This window comes from Sesamum indicum, linkage group LG14 (genome assembly GCF_000512975.1).
Source record: "Sesamum indicum cultivar Zhongzhi No. 13 linkage group LG14, S_indicum_v1.0, whole genome shotgun sequence".
In the NCBI taxonomy this organism is placed as follows: domain Eukaryota; kingdom Viridiplantae; phylum Streptophyta; class Magnoliopsida; order Lamiales; family Pedaliaceae; genus Sesamum; species Sesamum indicum.
The window spans coordinates 423,565-439,810 of record NC_026158.1 but is presented as its reverse complement, the minus strand read 5'-3'; the positions used below and the strand labels follow the sequence as shown (position 1 = coordinate 439,810).

The following is a 16,246-nucleotide window of genomic DNA, read 5'->3' as shown; positions in this document are numbered from 1 at the left end:
ATTCCCTCATCTTGGCTGTCCATAATTCAGCCCAATTCATTTAATAGCCACAAATAGGTTAAGTGTGTGGTGCTCAATCAATTCAAGAATCTCGCTTCAAATTCAAGAATTGGGTAAATCATGGGTTGCAAATTTAATTCTCTGTTTTTTTGTGTGGAAAAGAGTTCCTACTTCAGATTTTTGGCTATGTGCGAGAATATTTCTCATACCTGCCATTGTGTTGAGGTTAGTGCAAAATGATGTATAAAAATTTTATGAAGACCAATATATGGGAAGGGAGGGGAAATGTTGAAGTATGCCCTGTCACAATTGATCCAATATTTGGGATCTTGAGCTGATGCAGATGGTGACTGGGAATTTTCGTAGTCTGGGATAATGTAAAATAATGCAGTGGTGCTACTGGTGAAATGTACGTATTAGAAAGTACAAGAGTAGATAAAATGTGATTGAAGCAATAATTAGACTGTTCCCGTTTGTAATTGAGACCTCTACAGAAGTGTCAAATATTTGAATGGTTGTTGGTATTTTCACACTCACTGCTTTCCTCTTCTCCACTCCAGAATTTGATCCAGAAATAAAATCTTTTTGTTCAGTCTTCTCATGATTTGATCTTTCTCAGCAATATCTTATAACAATCTCGATAGTACAAAATTTCGTGGCGGAGCCAAACTTTGCGAGTTCCACGACACTTAAGCATAAAGCAGCATAAAATTGTAAAATACACCAATTGGGCTCTCCCAGCTATAACTTATAGTTACACATTTGGCCGATCAGTCGTCAAATGCTGTGAGTATTTTCTTCACTATTTCTGCCTTCCGCTTCCGTTCTTCTGCTGTGTTTTTGGAGGCATTGCTCTCACAGAGTTCCATTTGTGCATTAAATTATGCGGAGGGTGTGTTAATCCGCATCCTGGCTCTTCATGCTAGCGGCTTTGTTTCCTGTCTTAGCCTTTCTCTTTGCTTCCCTTAGAGCTTGTCTCTTCTCTTCTCTGCAAATCAAGGAGAGAAAGAAATAAGAAAAAGGACAAAGAAAATACTGATTTATGCTTATGCCTCTGAATGCATGCATTAGATTTACACTACTGTTATCGTATTGGCATAGGCATGCAAAGTTCACTGATTTCCAGAATACAAAAACAGTTTCTTAAGTATGAGTTGAGATCCATTAAGCAAGATATAGGATTGTACCTAGCTTTTGCAATTTCCTCTCTAGAAGGCCGCTTCCTTTTCATTCTCTGTTCATTTGCGGATGTTTTTTCCACTTCTCCCATTTTAGTAGAGCCATTGTTCACTTTTTTGTTCTCTTGAGAAACTTTTTTCTTCTGATTCACTCTAACAACCTTTTCCTTCTGATTCTCTTTGACGACTTTTTCCGTCTGATGCTTCTGACCATCTTCGTTCTGCTCATTTCTTTCAATTAATTCATGGGCTTCCTCTACCTCTCCCAAATCATCAGACTGTTGTGGAGTTGGCTTCATATTGCTCATTTTCTTTAGCTGCAAATGAAAAGCAGTTATACAATCCAAAAAAACAAGTCAATATTGGCAGCAAATATTTGGGCAGAAGAGGAAAAATGTAGTAGGTAGAAATACTGGGAGTGACGATATGCTGTGATTTTGACTGAACATTACTACAGCACCTAGGAGAAAGTATTGTCAGTACAACATGCTCACAGAGGACACAGACAAACCTTTGCTACAAAGAATCCATCCATGTTGTGAACGTGGGGATAAAAGCGCCTTGTCTTCTCCAACGAGGTGTGAAATCGATGCCCTCTGAAGCGAATGAATCTGGGAATAAAGACAAGGTTGTCAGACTATGACTCATTCAACTGCCTAATCATTGTATAGGTAAGACATAGGTAATACCCTGGACGTCCAAAATCAAGTCCACAAGGCACAAGTTTCACATTCCTCTTCTTGAGTGCGTAATCAATGACGGCTTCATTCTGAAAAGTCCAAATTTGAGATACAAGAAATAGAAGGAATTAGGAGATTCAGTAGATAGTCCGAAAGTCACAAACCTCCGCTACCATTATGGAACATGTGGAGTAAACAATGTATCCCCCTGACTTTGAGTTGGCGTCCACCATATCAATTGCTGCAAGTATCAATTGCTGCCAAAGGAAACAATAAAGAAATAAATAACCATCTCAAACAGTTTAACATCAAATACTGTTGAAAAGACGCCGGCAGTCCTTAGCCTTAATGAATTACAAAAGTAGCCACTTAATAGTTATGTCTGGGGAACTTATATTGTCCCAGATAAAAGAGAAGCCATAAGTAGGGCCTAAATATTATCAGTAGACATCTGACTTTTTTCTGCCGTCAATCTTCATATCCATAGGAGTGACACTTTATACAGCACAGTGAACAAATAAAAATTCTCAAGTCAGAAAAGGAATTTCCTATAAAAGATGCAACACATATGAAATATTTCCAGGTCAGCAAAGACAAATGACCAGAATTATAACCAATAACATCAGCACTGACTACAAGTGACATGCAGTACCTGATTCACACAAAAGGGAAGAAAAATTGGCAGTGCCTTCAGTAATAGAAAAGAGTTAACTGGTGAAAATTTCGGATTTGTATCTCATATGAATTCATTTAACATCCGAACTGATATATCCAACTAATACTACCACTACTTATACACTTTATATGATGAAAGGGCAAAAAGTTACATATATTATGATAAATTAACATGGCAGGAAAAGCATTTGGCTATAGAAGTGAAAAGCATGCAATAAATTATAGCAACATAGTTTTGCTATTATAAGCCATGTAGCTGATTTAGATGTTGGTCTTGGACATTAGAAAAGGTACCTTTTGCAGATGGGCACAATTTTGTATTTCTAAAGCACTTTTTGAGGTTTTCACAGATTCATCCTTAGATATAACCTGCAAAAAGTGCATATCAGATCAATTTCATTCCTTATGGCATCTAAAAGATACTCAAGATGAATTATTGAGTTTGATTACATACCCCAGTGCCACTGCAAGGAGCATCCAACAAAATCCTATCAACTGAGTTGTTTCCCAGAACTTTAGGAAGCTAAAGTTGACGGGGAAAAGACAGAACATTAGATTACACCAAAAGGGAAAAGCAGTGGAAGAACAGTATGACAAGCATAAAATTTATCTATTTAACAAGGAAAAGAGAGGTAATAATCCTCTCAAAGAGTATCAGGAGAAACGAGGCAAGATTGTTACCTCCCTCCCATCATAGTTACAGACTATGGTGTTTGTTACGCCCAACCGATGTAAATTTGCAGTGAGTGATTTGAGCCTCGGCTCCTTCATCTCATTTGCATAAATGATACCTTTTTCAGTGTAAATCATGCTTCAGTAAGTTACTTGTAAAACCGTCAAAAGTAATTACTTTGACACTATCTAATTCAGGTATGGTGGCTAGGGAGAACAATTATGAGGCTGGGAGATATTTGATCCTGAATAAATACTTGTAACGGGAGTAAAAGAATCCATATATGGACAGGCTAGTTTATGAAAGTTTTGCAACTAAGTCAGACCAATTTTTATGCATAGTATATATCTAAGTAATGAAAAACACTCTTCCTTCAAGAAATGCCTCCAACTGAAGGTAAAAATTGCTAGTTGATTCTAGTATTCAACACATGACCTTGGGTAATTTTTAAAAACTTGTTTAAATGCAAGACATGTATGAATGTAAGATGTAGGATCTTTCATAAATCATATCTAAAATGATCATGAAATTTTGAAAATTTTCCACATAACTTTGGAAAAGTAGCAGTTGTCCTTTCAGAAAGCCTATATGACTCACAGAAGATGAAAATGGTTCAAATTCAATATCAGGTGCTCTATTTTAATAGAGCGTAGATGATAACAAAATAAACTAAAAAATTATTTAGCATATATACCAAAAAGCAGTCAGATTAACTCCAGATATATTTCTCACCAGTATTTTTCATAAGAGCAGCAACATAGGTAGTTTTACCACCAGGAGCGGCCCTACAAATGTACCATAAATCAGCAACCAGAGAAGATACAAGGCAAATCAACATCATAATTGCACCACCAATACATCCCAGATAAATATTTATGTGATGTATGTAAGATCCTTTCGGCATGCACCCTTAGTGACATCCAAGTTCAGGTAACAGAATTTATGAAAATTTCATTACAAAATTACGACATAATAGTTAGATATAGTGGTGAGCGTGATATATAAGATGGTGAAAATGAAAAAACGTAGGAAGAGTGCACCAAGAGACAGGAGTAAAAAGAGCCCGTAAGCACTTGAATTTTGCAGTAAAATTAAATGGATGACAAAAGGAATTGGCAAAGAATAGAAGATAACGTGCTATACAATGCGGAGGGGAGTTAAGAAAGAGTTAAGAAAGAGTTGCTGGAATCATACTATCAGAAAGAAACACCAAATAAAGAAAGCAGACATATGCATTGTCATATAAACAGAAAATACTCACGCCATGTCAACAATTCTTTCTTTTTCCTGAGGAGCAAGGGCCATCACCGGCAAAAAAGAGCTGGCACTTTGAAGCTGATTGAAAATAAATCATTAGCTTTATCAGTTATCACACAAATGGAACTAAAATTAGAAAAGTCTAGGGCCTAAAAGTACCATATAATGGCCAGCCATATATTCTGGGGTGGCTCCAATTGGAACTTGAGAATCATACACAACTAAGCCAACCTGCAAAAAACCAAGTATGACATGTTACAGTGTTCATCTAAATATGGAGAAAAGAATAGAGGACACTGACAACCCCTGACGTGTAACAAATCAATACAGAAACATAGAAGAACTTACTTTGGACCATTTGCTTAAAGGATCAAGGTTGACACCCCTGTTTAAAAGTACACCAGCTAAGTCCCTCCGACGAGTCTAAATTCCAGTAGAGAAGAATCAATGGCTTGCAACTTGTTTGGCAATGAAATGCTACCAAAAAGCGCATATACCACAGCACTAGAAAATCCAAATTACCTTCAAAGTATTGGTGCGAAGACAGATAGGCCTTGGCTTCTCAAAAGCTTCAATAAGCTCCATAAGTTCAACAACTGGGAACATCTAAAAAGTATTGCAAATCATAAGATACACGAGCAAATGCAAATTAAGATACAAAAATAATGAAGAATGAAAAGAAAGGTGACAAAAGAAGGAGTTAGGTTTCATTATAAGTAAATTACCTCAACCAAGGCTTCAATCAGAAACTCATTGTATCCATAGTAGGAGCTTAAATCCTTTTTAAGTTGATCAACATAGTCCTTGCGTGTTGCCCCCTCTTGCCTCAAAGACTTAAAATTTGACAGCACCCGCACAACTGAAATAATCATCCAAATTTCAATACTCTAATAAAGGGCATCAATATTCAATACTAGAAACTAAAAACAAATATATAAAGCCAAACATACTCTCTTTTATCCTTCTCTGAAGATTAGAAAGATCTGGGGGTCTATTAGCTTCTTCTTCGAGCTCCTATGTTATTGAAGAGAAAATTTAGAAAAACATGGCAGGATGGGTTTAACTGGATAATATTTAATATTTAATATTTAATATTTCAGAACCCTGCAAAAAACAGAACAGTCCATAAACTGAACCTCCATAGTCGGTAATGTGAACTCATCAGCTTCTTCTTTGATGTTAAGCTGTAACTCAGCTTCTGCATCTTCTTCTTCCCGTGCCTTTTCCTCATCAATAGCTCTAGCTCTCTTCTCAATATCAGATGCATCAGAATCTGAATCTTCACCAGAGTCTGAATCTTCATCAGTACCATTTTCTGAAACAAAAAATATGAAGAAATGTCAGGATAAAATGAAAAGAACACAGATAGACTTCAATAACAGATGCCCAATCACAAAGGAAGACAGTACCTTCATCATCATTTCCTCGGAGGATGTCATTGGCAAACGGATCATCACCATCTGAAGACATTTCTGAATCAGAGTCTACTTCGTCTTCTTCCTCATCAGATTCTTCAAGCTTCTCAGGCTCATCTTTGCCATCTGAATCACTAAGCAACTCCTCTTTCTCTGATTCTTCTTCCACAGGAAGCACTGCTTTCTGTTTCTTCCTGGGAGGATGACTTATCGCCTTAGCTCCCTTTTTCCTACCGAGTTTAGGTCCAGCCATTGAACTGCATGGATAGCCCCAGAAACTATCTTACTAGAGTAACAGAAAAGAAGATAAGAGAAGTGTTCAAGAAGGCAACAGACTCCTCTTCCTCGAAGTTTTGGGATGTTAGAAAACCAAAAACTCCCTACAGTTGCTTTTGTGAAGATATAAACTATGCAAACTCTTATAAAACAGCGAGTCACTGATCAACCATTTTCAGTTCACAATAAAATCCCACAAAGACTCAACTAAACAAAATGTCACAAGTATATATGCAAACTACAATGCCCACATTTACTGAGTGACCTACAGTTAGGGGGGAAAAAGCACCCAGAACATGAAACTTTGACGAATGTGAAAAATACATAAATCCCAATCTCTTGCGCTTTTTCTATAACAAATCATTTAATTTATTCATGCAACCTAAATTGCAATTGATTTCACAACACTGGTCCAAATAGGTAACCCCTTCGAAAACTCCCAAAATTAACCTCTTTTTCTCCACGTCCATCCATAACTTTTCTCCATCGCCCCAAACTTTTCAGAAGCTTATACTACGCGCCTCCGCATACCAGAAAGAGAAAACTCAGTAGAACACAAAATTTAGAACTTACTCGTTGTCTCTTAAAGAACAGAAGTGAACGGCGACGGCAGAGCGGAGCGGCGTCGAGGTCGGGCAAAGGAGTATCTAGAGAGAGAATGGTGTAATCCGTTCAAAGAAAAGACTGGACTTTTTCTTGAGAGCCTGAATTAGGGCTCAAAAAATACAGAAAGCAACGCAAGGGTTTTTCTTCTTCTTTATGTGCAGGGCAGCAAAGGGTTTAAGCTTGGACTGGATGGACGCTTTTGCTCTTGGGATATTAGTAGAATTGCGACTTTGCCACCACTGCCCGAGTATTGGCCATGGAAGGTAATATTTCATTTTAGTCCTGTATTTATAGAGGTATGTCATTTTACACCCTTTTTCTTTTGGATAAATACATACATTATGTTTGCATTAATATTTTGGTGTTTTGGAGATAGAGTAAGAAAAATAGAGATAAATAAGTATGTGTTTTGAGATAGATGGTATGTTTGTATTTGTGTTTTGATATAATATAAAATAGTATAAAATGAGTAGTGTAGGTTTGATGTTGGGATTTGGGATATAAGGGTTACTATTCATTGTGAAATCATGTCTTTGAATATATATATTTAGTAATATATATGTATATGTATATAGTACTTTGTTTGTTAATGAAATATAATATATATATTTATGTTAAGTAATTTTTTTTATTGAGAAATTTCTTTTTATATTTTAAATAATAATTATAATTTTTTAATGCATAATTAAGTACATTGTAGTATTATCTCCAAAATGATTTTGTTAAACTTTATCTTTAGAATGAAAAAACATAATATATAAAATTTAAATAAAAAATTTAGAATTAAGTATGTATTATTGGTATATTGTCCTCAAATTTTGAATTTCTCAAATATTTCAGTGAAATAGGAAAAATTATAAGTACAAAAAATTTAAATGGTCTAAGTTGAATAAATTTGTAATCAAGAGTTAAATGCACTATATAACAGGTTGAAAATACATTCATTAGAATTTTATATGTGAACTGATAATTTTAATAGATAATTGAAGTAATAAAAATACGAATTAGGTATATAGTACTAATATATTGTCAATAGTGTACGCAATTGCTACAGTATTTCCGTTAGATATAAAATTTTACATATTTTAACTAAGTAGCATTGATATTAAATATTTTTAATATCAATGATTTCATAAGTTAATAATTATTTTTTAGTAGTAATTATTAATTACATTTCACAAAATAGTATATGTTAAGTAATATATAATACATATAATAAGTAAGAAGAAAGAAGAAAAGAAAAAAATAGAAGAAGGAGAGAGAAGAAGGCTGCGACAAGATGTAAGAAGAGAAAGAAAAGAAAGAAGAGAGAGAAAAGAATAAAAAAAAATTGCACACCTAGTGTAGGTGTGCAAATTACAAAAACAAACAAGGTTTTCAGTATGTTTGGTTTTGATTTTGGCCCATCTAAAAAATATAGAGTATATTTGGCTTGTTTGATTTTGTAAGTTTTTTATATATTTTTTATTATTTTAAAACAGTTTTAATTACTTTTTGTCCAAAAAATATAATTAATTAAAAAATAATATTTATTTTAATAACTCACAACTAAATAAATTATATATATTTTTATACATACATATATATAAATATATATAAAAGAGACATGATTTGACAATGAACAGTACTTTTTATCTCCCCACTACCCAATATTAAACATACCATACTTATTTTATATTATTTTCAAAAATAAATCCAAACATATACACTATCTCTAACTTATTTTTATTTATTTTTGTTTTTCTCTATCTATCTTCACAAAATACCCCAAAACAAGTTAAAAAACCAAACATCATGTTTGTGTTTTGGCCCACTCTAAGATCAAAACATAAAACCAAACATAGGGATAGTTTTTTTAAGTATTAAATAAAATTTACCCTTGTGATATGTTCAATAAACAAATACCTCCCTATAAAAAAAATAATTAGCAAATTACTACCTATCTACCGTTTAGATAAGAAATAATTTGCTTCATTTTCTAAAACACATGTGATAATTTGCTATTTTATTTTTTACAGGGGAGATTTTTGCTCATTTCTCACATCACAGGGTGGTAAATTGTATTTTTTTTCCATCTTTTTAATATACTGATACTAACAAATTTAGTCATGTAATTACGTTCTAAATAAATTTAGTCATGTAAATTTTTAAAAATAACCCTTTTAATTTATTATTTATTAAAATGAAAATGTAAGATACAAAAACATTTTTTTGTTAATGCTATGCTTACCACATTTTTGTTATATATTATGTTCCATTGGCATTATATATTATGCCTTTGGTTCTATATTGATAATTTTGTTATTGTAATTTACTATATTTATATATAATTAATTTTGTCATAGGTTGGCAATTTCTATATTGACAATTTTGTAATTATAACTTACTCCATTTACGTACGATGAATTTTGTCATATGTTGACAATTTTAGTCCCATTCACACTAGAGTAGATCTCACTTTTGGTTTCGTAACTATAAATGATCAGGATCAAAATTATCAAATATATGATGAAATTTACCTAAAAAATAACAAAATGTGAGACGTTCAGAATTGAATTTGTCAAAAAAAAAAAAGAAAAATTAAATGTGTAAACAGAATAAATTACATGACCAGAAATACTAATAATATATAGTTACAAGACAAAAAAATTTAATGTTGCGTGTATCTTTTAAATTACCAAAAATTATAAGTGAATTATTTTTCTTTTTTTTTATCACAATTTCAGACACTAATATTATGGCCATCTGACAGAAAATCCACACCGAAAAATGCAACAATCTAAATGGGCTATATTTGGGATTTGATGGAAAAAGAATTTATTAGAAGAACTTGAAATCTATCCATAATTAATCAAATATTGTTCAAAAATAGGATTTCAAATCTTTTGAATATAAAATAAATTATTAAATGGGATTTGAAATCCACCATGATGAATTTACCTTTTTCACCCCGAAAATTAAATAGTGGTCAGGAGTTACACAAAGTGATGGAGGAATGTCCTAATGCAGCACTCAATCCGTGAACCTAAAAGAGATTCCACCAAAATCTTGGTTCATTCAAACCTTGATACACACACACACACACACACACTATATTCGTTCTCAAGAAACATGCAAGTCAGAATATCGTCCAGATTTCAAACCATATTCATAGAGATCAAGGGTCAAAATTGCGTAGCGTGAATATAGGCAACTCCTCATCGTAATTTGGACAGTATTAACAGCCATTAATGGATTCCGTAAATGGAGGTGGTCCAGTATAAATGACCCAAGAACTCCGCCATTTCCTTCGAGGGATATATATCATTTGGTGCTTAATTTGGTCGCCGGAGTGTGTATATACATATAAAATCATAGAGCCATAGATGGCCGGCGGCAATGATGAACCAGACCACAAAGGCGACGGCGAGTCGCCGGCGAAGCCTCACACGAATCTTGTCATCTCCGGTAATGGATGATACAGTTGATTCAATTCCTCTCATGTTTCTTTTCTTTTTATCTCATGATTGCTGTTTTGGACATGCATGCAGAGGTGGAGGAGAACGAAAACAGCCCGATAGAGCAGGTCCGGCTGACGGTGCCGGCGACTGATGATCCCTCGCTGCCGGTGCTGACATTCAGGACATGGTGCCTTGGCCTAATTTTCTGCGTGGTGTTGGCGTTCTTGAACCAGTTCTTCAGTTACCGCCAGAACGCCCTCTTCATTTACCCTGTGACTGCACAAATTATTACTCTCCCATTAGGAAAGTTCATGGCAAGAGTCCTGCCGACTAGAAAGTTCACCGTGCCGTTGGTGAAATGGTCGTTTTCATTGAATCCAGGGCCTTTTAATCTGAAGGAACATGTCCTGATCAGCATATTTGCAAACTGTGGTTCTGCCGGTGTATACGCTGTTTCTATCATAACCATTGTCAAGGCATTTTACCGCCGGCAGCTCCACCCGCTTGCTGCTTTTATGCTGGCTCAAACTACACAGGTACAGACGACGATTGTTGTCTATTGTTTTTGTATATATCAAAGGGTGGTTTTGGTTTGGGATAATGATGAGAAATGTGGCTTAACTGATTGATATATGGGGTTTCAGATGCTTGGATATGGATGGGCTGGTATATTTAGGAGAATCTTGGTAGACTCACCCTACATGTGGTGGCCTGAAAACATGGTTGCAGTGTCTCTATTCAGGTGTTTTCTCTATCAGACAATCTTTGTTTCTTTCTAATAACAGTAATTAACAACAATATAGTATAAATTAAATTACCTTTTGTTGATCTTCCCTGTGATTACAGAGCACTACACGAGGAAGATGTAAGGCCTAAGGGAGGGCTGTCACGTCTGCAATTCTTTCTAGTTGTGTTTGTTTCAAGCTTTGCATACTACCTAGTTCCAGCCTACCTATTCCCATCAATATCTTCCATTTCTGTGCTGTGTTTGATCTGGAAGAACTCCGTATTCCCACAGCAACTGGGATCAGGTCTGCGTGGGATGGGGATTGGGTCATTTGCCTTGGACTGGTCAGCAATTGTGAGCTTCGTAGGCAACCCCATATCTTCTCCTGGATTTGCCATCATTAACACCCTTGTTGGTTTTTTCCTAGTCATGTATGTGATGTTGCCATTGACTTACTTCAACAATGTTTTCGATGCCAAGAAGTTCCCAATCTTCTCATCCCACACGTTTGATCACTATGGCAATCCTTATAACATCTCACGTGTTCTCAACCCCGAGACATTCAACCTTGACATGGCTGGCTATGAAGGATACAGCAAACTGTACCTTAGTGTTTTCTTTGCATTCACCTATGGCCTTGGATTTGCTTCCCTCTCTGCTACCATTACACATGTTGCACTTCACCATGGGAAGTAAGTAGATATACTCATCGAGCTAACTTTCTCTCTCTCTCTGTGTCTCACCCTCTTTCTGGCTCTCTCTCTCTCTCTCTCTATATATATATATATATATATACATATATATGTATATAATTCATCTTGTAGCACATTTGTCTAATGATGAAAAAACAATTGAACTCAGAACAATTTGGTCATTGTGGAGCAAAGCAAAGAGCAGCCTGAACCGGAAAATGGATGTGCACACAAGAATTATGAAGAAGAACTATGAGCAAGTGCCAGAGTGGTGGTTTGTCATTATTCTTGTTGTAGTTTTCTGCCTTTCACTGGTAGCTTGTGAAGGATTTGACAAACAGCTCCAACTCCCGTGGTGGGGGCTTATAATGGCCTGCATAATGGCTCTCTTCTTCACTCTACCCATTGGCATAATACAAGCCACCACAAACATGGTTGCTCATCAAATTCTTCCTATCTATCAGTTGCATAAAGTGTGTGTTTTTATCCAATTATCAGGAAGCTAATTCAGTTTATCATAACCTTGTGCAGCAAATAGGACTAAACATTATCACTGAGATGATCATCGGTTACATTTACCCCGGACGGCCTCTTGCTAATGTTGCTTTTAAGACCTATGGCTACATAAGCATGGCACAAGCACTCGGTTTCCTTAGTGATTTCAAATTAGGCACTTACATGAAGATCCCTCCCAAATCCATGTTCATTGCACAGGTACCTTCTAACTTTCAGCTCCATCTGAAACTTGATATCTGATGAGAAACACAATCTTACCGTAACCGAAGTTGTCAACTCATGCAGTTAGTGGGAACGATAGTTGCATCCTCTGTCTATTTTGGCACGGCTTGGTGGTTGCTCACAAGTATCAAGCACATTTGCGACCCACATAACCTACCAGAGGGGAGCCCCTGGACTTGCCCAGGTGATGATGTGTTCTACAATGCTTCAATCATATGGGGGGTCATTGGGCCGCTCCGGATGTTCACTAACCTTGGTGTTTATGGAAGCATGAACTGGTGGTTCTTGGTTGGGGCTGTTTTGCCCGTACCTGTTTACCTGCTGGCTCGTAAATATCCAGAGAAGAAATGGATCCAGTTGATCAATGTGCCCCTCATCTTAGGATCCACAATGTCCATGCCACCAGCCAGGGCAGTGAACTTCATAATGTGGGGTGCTGCAGGCATCTTCTTCAACATATATATCTATAGGGTCCACAAGAAATGGTGGGCTAGACATGCTTACATCTTGGCTGCAGCGCTTAATGCTGGAATTGCGTTCATGGGAGTTTTGCTCTATTTCACACTGCAAATGTACGATGTGGCTGGTCCGAGTTGGTGGGGTTTGGATGCTGATGATCACTGCCCTCTGGCACAGTGCCCCACAGTGCCCGGTGTGAATGTTGAAGGGTGCCCTGTTCTCTGAGATGTAGCGATGCTCACAAGGATCACATGATTGGTCTTGGCAGTTTTTATTCATGTAAATAGCTTGGGTTTAGTAGTTTCTAGGGTTATGACTAATAATGCCTTGTCTTTAGGGCTATACACAGTTGATTATGTCCGGGACCATGACAGGAATTTAATTTTTTACAGCATTTGATCGTTTAAGAAGGGTTAGTAAATCGTATTAGTTTATTGCTTTATTTGTATAATGTGAAAAATTGTTGACTAATGTTTCTGTAAATGTAATAGGTATTTCTCGCTCTCTGCTGTACAGTATAGGCTCTATATTGAGGAGTTGAGTTCCAACCCGAGTTCTGACAAGTACATTGAGTAAATATCATAATAAGCCACGTAATCTTTTTTTTTTCCCTTGTAACCAGTTAAAAAGACAAAAACAAAGAGGAAGCGCAAATGAAGACTCCAGTCTACAAGCCAAGAATTAAAGAGTGACACGATACAAAATTAGAAGCTTCTTTTAAAGAAGTAACATCAACAACAAATGAGATGAAATTTCACCACGATCATATCTTCATACTCATCTAGGCTATGAAAGTCTGCGTAGCCTGCAAGTAAATACTACAAGTACCACTTGTAGCATCTAGTCTGTGTACACCTGAAAACTTTGAAGCTTATTCAAAAAGTTGAGCGTTCACCCAGTCCCTACAAGTGCATTTTAAAATTTTAGTAATGCGGTTCAATATTATCGACTAGAAATCGTGGATCTAAATTGTTGATAAACAAAAGAGACTAGTAACCAGCTTACTTGCTGATGTCGTCCAGGTGGTCATCAAAGTCTGTGATGCTCTTCCATTTCTCAGATGAGATGTAATCCAAAAGCACTGTATTTGCTGAAGTTTCTTTGACAGTGAGCTGATTGCTTCCTTTTGATCCCCCTAGTTTCCAACTAGAGCCATCTTTGATGTAAAGCTAAGCAATATAGCGGAGCACAACACAAAGAGTTTTCGTTAATAAAGTTTCATGATAAAGATCTGCAAGTTATTGGGTTACAAATAATCACCTCCCACACACAAAAAGAAAACAGCTAGATGGGAAGAAAAAGTTGTCATGAGAATAACATGGACAGAATCAGAGCACAAAGATCAGTTCTATTTTTTTGGTAAAACTTCAGAAGCAATTTATTGAGAATGAGGATGGTTGTGCGCCTTTAAGCTAGTTCACAGAGATGAAGGTCTGAATGAATTAGGCCAGGTGGAACAAAAATCAAGGCTTTTCTGGGCTTAGGTTCGGACAAACAATACTGTTAACGTCAAATAACCATGCAGCAGCTGATCAAAGGTTGCAGAAAATGATATATTTAAGATTTATATATTTAACTGAGGTGCTCAGACAAAGGATTGTGAAACCCGAAGGGATAAATAGCAAGAAAAAACAGGGCACTTGTTCATCTGAAATTCTGAATAATCTGTGCAGTTCTGGACAGCAGGAAATTGCTGGGTTTATGTATGTATACGACCATAAAACAAGACTTTCTCTTGTATTAAAAACCAAAACAGTAGTGCATGCATTGCACCATAAACATACTTGTGGACTAAGTCAATGTTGTGTGAAGAAATACTAAATGTTGATTATACAAGCAAACTGTGAACCAGCTAGAGAACATGCATGCAAATTGTCAAGAAAACACTTTGAAAGTGCCTCTTCAACTCGATGGAACAAACATCAAGTGCGCTGCTATTATCAATTAATAAGACAAGTATCGAGAGAAAGTACCTAAATGGCTCAAAACATAAACAAACATCATCTGTAATTTAGGAAAATTTTTGCAAGATTACCCATGTGAACTTCTATCTCTTCTGTCATAAACAGCAGAAGTCTCAGGTGTTAATAGCTAATACTAATTACTAGACTCAAGCAGATAGTGGTACTAATTTTACTTTTCTGCTTAATCTCAGTGACTAACCAGCCAAGGGATCGTATAAAACAATAAAGTCAAATATCTCAGAATTATGTAAGCTAAATCTACTTTTACTACTTTTTACCGCTGGAACAAATGAAGCAAATATTCAACACAGTCCAGTTAAGAGCACAGAATCACCTGCATCACTGGACTTCGCTCTTTCCCCTTCGGTAAATCCTCCAGCTTTTTATTATCCAACTGAAATCCCACAAATATCAAACTCGATAGTTTCCCTAAAAAATTGAAATTGGAGATGCTAACAAAAATTCAAACAAATTGCAAACCAAGTAACGCACCAAGAGAAGCGCAGCCTGAGGAAAATACCGGGTTATGTGATCGCCAATATTCTTAGCGACAGTAGCAAGCTCGAAATCATCGTACCTCTCATTAGCATGAAAATAGCCCACAATACTCAACCCCTTTTCTCCATAATACTCCTCTATCTACACCATAACAGTTTCAAACTCCAAATTTTAACCCAACCAAATAGCAAACAAACAGTTAATCAGAGATGGAAAGTACCGAGAGTGACTGACCATTATGAGCGCAACTTCAAGAGGAGGAAGAAGGCCGATCTGGGAGTGGAAGAGGGGGACGGAGTCAACGATCTCGACGGCAGCGGCATCGGGTGAGGCACGGCCAAGGAGGAGGCCGTTGACGGCGGCGGTCCGGTGCTTTAGGGCGTGGAGAACCAACTTAATGTAGGCGGTCTGGTGGATCTCGTACCGCGCTTCGCCGCTCATGACTCACTGAGCCCGAACAAATCCGAGTTGATGTGAGGAGAACGGGTGTGAGTTGGATTCGGACTGCAGCCTTTTTCACCACTTTCTACTTCCACCACCAAATCCTTTTCTTACACTCCGATCTTCTGCAATTTCAATCAAAATCGCTCTTTGTTATTTCCACTTCTTTTTACTTTCTTTCACTCGTCTCCGGACGCTGGTGGATTGCGTTTCTTTCCAAACCCAGCCCAGTGGAATGGTTGGGTCGCCACCCGGCCCAATCTGCTCATTAAATGGGCTGAAGTAGAAAATACAAACCAGAACAAAGTAATTAATATTTTTGTTAATAAGGTGATTATCAATAATAAGACAGCAGTTCCAAAAACATAAAAGTGCAAAAAATTGAGAAAATTAGAAGGGTATCTTAATAAATTTATAAAAATAAGTTGAAATACTGTCATCACCAAATTTTAATGTACGGAAGGAATGAGTTAAACGATAAATTTGAATATTTAAAAATTAGTACGACAACCAAATTATTGCGTATA

At 36.3% G+C, this 16,246-nt stretch overlaps 3 protein-coding genes across 3 annotated transcripts; 1 reads left to right on the top strand and 2 right to left on the bottom strand.

Annotated features, from left to right (window-relative positions):
* On the bottom strand, positions 602 to 6,900 carry LOC105176583 (25S rRNA (cytosine-C(5))-methyltransferase nop2). The gene is made up of 18 exons (XM_011099439.2): positions 6,728 to 6,900; positions 5,873 to 6,135; positions 5,600 to 5,778; positions 5,414 to 5,477; positions 5,189 to 5,322; positions 4,986 to 5,069; positions 4,812 to 4,886; positions 4,623 to 4,694; positions 4,468 to 4,541; positions 3,939 to 3,991; positions 3,215 to 3,324; positions 2,988 to 3,056; positions 2,828 to 2,902; positions 2,023 to 2,115; positions 1,868 to 1,947; positions 1,690 to 1,789; positions 1,188 to 1,495; positions 602 to 988 (listed from the first exon to the last, which is right to left on the bottom strand). Exons 2-18 carry the CDS (start codon positions 6,129 to 6,131, stop codon positions 898 to 900), a joined length of 1,920 nt encoding a protein of 639 aa, XP_011097741.1. The 5' UTR covers positions 6,132 to 6,135; positions 6,728 to 6,900; the 3' UTR covers positions 602 to 897.
* LOC105176581 (oligopeptide transporter 1) lies at positions 9,765 to 13,416 on the top strand. The gene is made up of 7 exons (XM_011099437.2): positions 9,765 to 10,207; positions 10,291 to 10,736; positions 10,845 to 10,942; positions 11,047 to 11,619; positions 11,789 to 12,053; positions 12,151 to 12,333; positions 12,421 to 13,416. Exons 1-7 carry the CDS (start codon positions 10,126 to 10,128, stop codon positions 13,039 to 13,041), a joined length of 2,268 nt encoding a protein of 755 aa, XP_011097739.1. The 5' UTR covers positions 9,765 to 10,125; the 3' UTR covers positions 13,042 to 13,416.
* LOC105176582 (ER membrane protein complex subunit 8/9 homolog) lies at positions 13,404 to 15,871 on the bottom strand. Its single transcript, XM_011099438.2, has 5 exons — positions 15,513 to 15,871; positions 15,273 to 15,419; positions 15,115 to 15,174; positions 13,822 to 13,985; positions 13,404 to 13,718 (listed from the first exon to the last, which is right to left on the bottom strand). The coding sequence occupies exons 1-5, from the start codon at positions 15,717 to 15,719 to the stop codon at positions 13,688 to 13,690; spliced, it is 609 nt and encodes a 202-aa protein (XP_011097740.1). The 5' UTR covers positions 15,720 to 15,871; the 3' UTR covers positions 13,404 to 13,687.

Coding starts and splice junctions, on each gene's coding strand:
- LOC105176582 (XM_011099438.2), bottom strand. CDS start 15,719: ATGAGCGGCGAAGCGCGGTACGAGATCCACCAGACCGCCTACATTAAG. Junction 15,420..15,512: donor TTGAAGTTGCGCTCATAATG/GTCAGTCACTCT, acceptor GTTATGGTGTAG/ATAGAGGAGTATTATGGAGA. Junction 15,175..15,272: donor CTCAGGCTGCGCTTCTCTTG/GTGCGTTACTTG, acceptor GTGGGATTTCAG/TTGGATAATAAAAAGCTGGA.
- LOC105176581 (XM_011099437.2), top strand. CDS start 10,126: ATGGCCGGCGGCAATGATGAACCAGACCACAAAGGCGACGGCGAGTCG. Junction 10,943..11,046: donor GTTGCAGTGTCTCTATTCAG/GTGTTTTCTCTA, acceptor CTGTGATTACAG/AGCACTACACGAGGAAGATG. Junction 12,054..12,150: donor TACAAGCCACCACAAACATG/GTTGCTCATCAA, acceptor AACCTTGTGCAG/CAAATAGGACTAAACATTAT.
- LOC105176583 (XM_011099439.2), bottom strand. CDS start 6,131: ATGGCTGGACCTAAACTCGGTAGGAAAAAGGGAGCTAAGGCGATAAGT. Junction 4,695..4,811: donor CTTTAAGCAAATGGTCCAAA/GTAAGTTCTTCT, acceptor GGTTTTTTGCAG/GTTGGCTTAGTTGTGTATGA. Junction 1,496..1,689: donor ATGGATTCTTTGTAGCAAAG/GTTTGTCTGTGT, acceptor TTTCATTTGCAG/CTAAAGAAAATGAGCAATAT.